Source organism: Calidris pugnax, unplaced genomic scaffold (assembly GCF_001431845.1).
Source record: "Calidris pugnax isolate Ruff unplaced genomic scaffold, ASM143184v1 scaffold435, whole genome shotgun sequence".
In the NCBI taxonomy this organism is placed as follows: domain Eukaryota; kingdom Metazoa; phylum Chordata; class Aves; order Charadriiformes; family Scolopacidae; genus Calidris; species Calidris pugnax.
In genome coordinates this window covers 796,954-803,552 of record NW_015091240.1, presented here as the reverse complement: position 1 = coordinate 803,552, position 6,599 = coordinate 796,954, and the positions used below count along the sequence as shown (strand labels likewise).

General features: G+C 44.6%; 1 protein-coding gene across 1 annotated transcript; it reads right to left on the bottom strand.

Moving 5' to 3' along the window:
* Positions 1–141: 141 nt before the first annotated feature.
* On the bottom strand, positions 142–5,047 carry LOC106898641 (L-lactate dehydrogenase A chain). Its single transcript, XM_014959973.1, has 7 exons — positions 4,893–5,047; positions 4,204–4,321; positions 3,268–3,441; positions 2,645–2,818; positions 1,673–1,790; positions 1,126–1,249; positions 142–953 (listed from the first exon to the last, which is right to left on the bottom strand). Exons 1-7 carry the CDS (start codon positions 5,016–5,018, stop codon positions 789–791), a joined length of 999 nt encoding a protein of 332 aa, XP_014815459.1. The 5' UTR covers positions 5,019–5,047; the 3' UTR covers positions 142–788.
* Between the last annotated feature and the right edge of the window lie 1,552 nt (positions 5,048–6,599).

The following is a 6,599-nucleotide window of genomic DNA, read 5'->3' as shown; positions in this document are numbered from 1 at the left end:
TTTCAGTCTTGAACATGAAAAAACTCTTCTTTCAGTGTAACTAACCTTTGTTATGACCAGTGAAACCTGGAAACTCAAGATGTCAAGGCCCTGCTGTATTTTGGAAACAAAGCCCCATAAAGAAAAACAAAGAGACAGAAATATCAGTTTGTGGTTTATTTGATGTTGGAGCTGGTACTACAGTTGGACAGTCACTGTCTTGTTGCATACCAAAACCTTGATTTTTAAATGTGTTCAGGAGACGAACTTACAATTAAGCTGATATAGTACACAAAAATAAGGTTCTCTAAAAAAAATACACACAAAAATTCCAAAGCAGTGTTAGGAAAATACATTTGGACCTACCAACAGTGAAATAGTTAAGCTATTCAGCTGGCAGAGAAAGTTGGTCAATTGGCTTGACAATCCTTTAACTGCAAGAAAATAGTCTTTGGTTTCACATTGTGTCATAATTAGTTACCGTTCTGAATTAACATTAAACAGGATGAGGAAAAGGCAGAGGGTTTTCTAGGCAGTGCTGATTTGAATGCTGGATTTCTGCCACACCACTTCACTGTACAAGACTGACTAGGTTATCTAGCTCTGCAAAGAACATGGGTGTCTGAACAGGGAAAACCCTGGAGTAGTTGTCTAGTGCTATCTTTAGGAAACTTGTTTGTTCAGATTTGAGCTTTTTGTGTGTTCTAGTTGAGATACATACGTCAAAAGATTTGACCTACTTGGAAAGTGCAACGTAAGACAAACCACTAAACCCATTAAACTGCTAAGAGTGAACTGCCTGGCCAGATTTAGAACTGTAGTTCCTTCTGGATTCCCCAGAGTGTATCTGCGCTCTTCCTTAATTTGTCCTCTTCCTCAGGTTTTAGGATCATCTTCACTACATCAGTGATGCCATTATTGCCCAGTACACAAGGAACACTTAGGAAGACATCTTCTTTTATTCCATGCATGCCCTGAAAAGTAGGTAAGAATGGTTAGGGTAGAATTTGGGTATGTCTAACACCCTATCAGGAAAACTCAGCTAAGTTTAGTTGCAATTAAACTATAAAGTTTCACTGTTCTTCAGAATTCCCAAGGTTTTTAGTTCTCAGTAAGACCAAAAGTTAGCAAAGAGGGGCTGCTCACCTTAACAACTGTAGAGATTGGGTGCACTCTTCTCAAATTCTTCATAATAGTTTCAGCTAAATCTGCCACAGAAAGGCCAATGGCCCATGATGTGTACCCCTTCAGTTTGATAACCTCATAGGCACTGCAGAGACAAAGTCACTTGTTAAAAAACAGGTACCATCAACTGAAATACTTAAAGTTTGTAAGAAGGGCTTTTGGAGGTGCCTTAAGCAGTTTGGAGACATCAGAAGCTTGACTGTTTTGCTGACAGGACTGAAATAACTTAGCAGTGAAGAATTCTATTTGCTTCTTACACTGCTCCCCGCAGTTACACTGGAAACTTGGAAGTTAGAGCACTTTCCTAATTTGAAGTTCCCTAACCATGGAAAAGTCAACTCTGCCAAATCTACATTACTCATTAAAGTAGTATTTCAAGTTCTGTTATATCTGTGTATTGACATCTGTTTTGGGCTGCTATGATGAGACCAGATATGGATACTGCAGTTCAGAGCTGCTGTAGCTCTTCATCATTTGTTCTCATGGTGAAAAAAGAAACAGCATTTACCTGTCCACCACCTGCTTATGGACCTCCTTCCAGTGCTCCTTGTCTGCATCAGTTCCCAAGTCTGGATGAAGAGCCTTCAGGGACACACCGGCAACATTCACTCCGCTCCAGACAGGTACTGAGAGTTGCACAGGGATTAATTATATTGAAGAATCTCCACAACCACAAGAAAATTTAACGTTGTCCTACTCAGATTAATCCAACTAGATCCTATCTTAACTGTTAATCTGCAACACACGTGTCACTATGACTTGAATACAACTTTAAATATAGTATGACCTATGAGGCCAATCTAATTCGTGGGCCAAGAACCTAGGAGTGCATGAACATCTTTCTTTATACATGAGGCCACAAGGTTTGAATTTCCTTCATTAAAGCAAAACACCTAGGCAGCATGAGCTGAAGTGACAGTAACTCTGTATTTTGCAACAGTGTCTCAAAATAAGAATTGTTTCTAAAGGAGTCTTCCCCAGTGTCAGGAAGCAGACGCTGCTGCTCTGGTGCTGTAGAGAAAGCACAGGTTAAATAAGGAGAAAGTTGCTCATTCTCTCGTTCTTTAGACTTGCCTCTGCACTTCAGTTCCTATTTATAGTTCTTGCAGTAATTGAGAGATGCCAGTAAAGACAACAAGTGACTACCAGTAGCTCTAGTGGAGATCTTTGGGAATTCCTTGCAGAGAACATCATCCTCTTGCTTCTTCAGTTTGTTTTTTTGGAGACTTATGGGAACAACTTAGCCTAGAAATTTTCAGCCTCCTCTGGTTACAGTAATGACCTTTTCCAAGCAGAGTAACTCGGGTCAAATATAGACCATCTAGGGTTACTGTGTGCAGCAGCAAATTTAAAGCAGGACTTGCATTCTTAAGGTGCTGCAGTGCAAAGGTTTCTGAGCCACTTTTTACTGTGGCTTTTGGAGAGGTTTCTTGCAAAGTGCCAGAAAGAGTTCTGTGTAACAGCCAGATTTCACCCTTACCACTGGAGTCTCCGTGCTCTCCAACAATCCACCCGTGGCAGCTCAGAGGATGGATGCCCAGTCTCTCTCCCATGAGGTGGCGGAAACGGGCAGAGTCCAAATTGCAGCCGCTGCCGATAACACGGTGTTTAGGAAATCCACTGATCTTCCAGGCCACGTAGGTCAGAATATCCACTGTAAGAACAACAGAGAGGATCTTAAGTTTGGATGGCTAGGATGGTATCTTCCGTTCATCTGTAAGGGCTCCATCTGCACCCTAGTTCTGTGGAACAGAGCGTCGAGCACTGCCCATGGCCAGGTGCTGTAGCAGGCTAACATAATGAATTTTAACGGCAGAATGGAGAGGCTGTTCACGCTGTGCATGCAGTTATCAGCACTCTGTATGATGTCCTGTGCTGAAGATCACCTAAAAGGCAACTGAAGACCCAATTTGGAGGCAACTTGGTTTATTTCTCAGAGGCCCAGCTTGCTGAGCGTGGAGAGGGAAGATGCTATGTGGTTACGTAGCATAAGCTATGTTCTAAAAGCCTATGCTTGGTCATATTGATACACTAACATTGCCCTCCTGAAGAAAACACTATTCTCTAAGCCAAATCCTCTTATTGAGGCAACGCGAGACCAACCTGGGTTTGAGACAATAAGCAGCTTGCAGTCAGGGCTGTATTTAACAACGTTGGGAATGATGAATTTGAAGATATTCACGTTGCGCTGGACCAAGTTAAGGCGGCTCTCTCCTTCTTGCTGACGGGCACCAGCAGTGACAATGACCAGCTTGGAGTGTGCAGTCACGCTGTAATCTGGGGACAAAAGGCTGTGTCAAACATGACCTCTTTCTACATATGGTTCAGAACAGGAGTTCTCAGCTCTTTCTAGTATTGAGAGCTAAAATTCTCAAGTTTGCAGGCATGGAAATTCTCCTGGTAATTGTTACGCTAGACTTTGCTTCCACAAAAGTTAAATTTTCTTTTAAGACTGTGGATCATCCCACCAAGGGGCAACCTGAAGGGCATATCAAAATCACAGTGCAGAAGGTGGGCAGTGGTATTTCATACTTCTGGGGCACAGAGAGATAGAAGAAGCTGTCAGGATAGCATCCAGCGCAAGTGCTATGTAGAAGAGGAAGAAGGCTCTGCCCTCGTAACCTACTACCTCTGGCCTCTGGAGCTGCACATTAACTAAGGTATAAAGTGGCATTTGACCTAGTCAGGTTGCCAGTAAACTTAAAGCTATCAGACATTTACAGCCAAGGAGTGAGCAGTTATGCATTCGGGGACTAACTGGCTGTAAAATAAAATTCTGAAAAGTGCAGGAGTATTTAAGAAATTCATCTTCCTGTTCCAAGTGGTGAACTCTGGAAGAGGATCCCTAGTTGGACTGGCCTTAACAAGGTATATGAAATAACATCACCTGAGTAGTATTTCTGTAGGAATAGAAGTTAAATGAGCTTTCCTCCTAACAATGAGGACGACAGGCTAACTGCTTGACTTCCATGACCAGTTTGAGATCTGAAGTGGCCATCTCTGTTTGGAAATAATGAACACATTAGAGCCAATACTTGCCTTTGCCAGAGACAATCTTTGGCGTTTTAAGGAAGAGGCTGCCATGCTGGAGATCTAGCATCTCTCCTCTGAGCTTGTCCTCCACAACATCAACAAGGGCAAGTTCATCAGCTAAATCCTAAAAGAGAGCAAGATTAAATACTAAGCTTGTTGCCTCTGAGCAAAGTACCCAATTTGTAAACTGTGAAGTTACAATTATTGTAAAAGCAATGATCTACTGAAGCAATTTTGCTCATCTGTAACACTTTACTTGCCCTTTGATACAATAATGGAATGAAGAGGACAAGTCATTCAGTGTCTAGGACCGTTTTTTCCAGTCCACACTGCAAAGAATTATTGCACACTGTTTTGGACAAAATGACTCAGTTCTTAATCTTTTTGTACGTTTGGAGTGTTAAAGGACTCTTACTTTGAACAAATTCTGGAAGTCCTTCAAAGGTAAATGTAGTTTTTAAGTCTAAATTATACCAAGAACATGTTTCTGTCTGATACTGGGGTAAACTTGGTTTGTTCTCTGTTAATAGCTTGAAGATCGCTGCTTCACTTCAGGCCCAAATGAAGGAATGTACAACCAAAAATTCATCTTGCATGCTAGCCCAATTAGTCTAATAGGGCAGATTACTTTTTGCTTCTCTTTCAGACCTCAGGTAGTCACAACTGTGCTGCTTCCTCCCAAGCTTTACACTTACCTTCATCAGGATGCTGATAGCACAGGCCATTCCGACTGCACCCACACCGACCACACTGATCTTATTTTGGGCATGACTCTGCTCCTGTTTGTGGACATTGTGGATGAGCTGATCCTTGAGAGACATGGTGTATGGCTGAAAGTAAAGCAGCAGATTATTTCTCCAGGCTTCGGAGCCTTTACTGACACCAGACATTTCTATCAAGCAAGACTGATTTTATTCCAGGAAGATAAGAAAATGCATACAAATCTCATGCCTGAAACTTCTGGCAGTGCTGCCCGCAGGCAACAAAATGATTAAAAAACTGAATTACTGATGACAAAGCACTCTCCAAGCTCACTACAGCTTTCTTTCAAATGCAGCCTGAGAACCATTATAGAGCTGGGTGGCACTCCAGCAGCATTAGTAGAACGTTCTAAATGATCATCCATATTACATTTCAGTACAGGAAGCCATTTTAGTACTTCTAAGCACAGTGTGGTCTGGCAGTCTCCAGTGCACCGCCCTGAAAAACTGGTACTCTGTGCCCTGAAGCCTTTCCCGAGCTGAAGTTGTACAACACTTATGCAAGCCCTCCTTCAGCACAGCGTGATCCTCAAAGTCAACTTTGTGGATTTGTTTTAAAGTGAAACTGCCTAATTTTGTATTAAGATGTCTAGTCCAGTGTTACCATCTCTCTCTCCCTCAATTTTTTTAGCTACCAGCTGCACGGCAGCCTGGTTATATGGGTTCTAATCCAACAGCCACAAGTGTACAGAAGTGCCATGATGATGATGATGATGGAATATTGTGCTTTCGCCCCAGGGTCTCTGTGGAAGCCGAGCCCATGCTTTCCCAAGCAGCGCAGCTTCTGCTCTGCCTGAAAAGCCCAAGGCAAGGGCAGCTTCACGGGTGGATGGATGCAAGTACAGACTCAACGGGATCGTAAAGCTGGTGCTGAACAAGCGGCAACTTGTTCTGAGCAGAAAAAGCCGGGCGGCGTTGGCAGAGCAGGTAAGGACTTTGAGTGTGGGGCAAGGGGGAGGAGGAGGAGGGACAGGAAGCCGTCAGTGCCCATATTTAGGAGAAGTTAACCAGGATATGTCAGTCTTCATTTGTAGAAGCCTCCTGAAGCGTGGCCGGGCACAGTCCACGCTCTCTCCATGTGCCCAGCCCTTCCTTTTGCACTATAACCACTTGAACGCGCGCGGCCGGTGAGGAGCACCCACTCAAGCACTGCACGGTTACACCTCACACTCAACATTTTGGCTTTTTTTTTGAGTATTACCCCCCCTCCCCCCTCCAAAAGCAGCACGTTGGGGAAGAGCCAGCAGTAGTTGGCATATTAATGCTCCCCATTCCACACGCAGCCCTGCGCCCATCCTCATCACCTTTTTTGCAGGATCACCCCCAGCATCCAGGTCCCCTGGGGAAGGGGGGAATTGAAGGGGGGGGGCGGGGGGGGCACACGCGCTTTTCCCACCCATTAAGAGAAAGCGAGTTAATTGAGGGAGGGAGGAGGAAGATGGCGGGTCAGCAGCCCTCCAGGATGGGAAGGGGTGAAGGAAATCAACGACGGCTTGCACAAAGGCCGTCGAGCAGGGCGCGGTGCTTCTCCACACCCCCACCCGAGGGGGGCTGAAGTCCAGGGCTTCCACCCGGGAGCTCCGTAGCCCGCCGGGGCGGGGGGGGCGTCTGTGCCCCAATCCCCCCCTTTTTCCCCCCCCC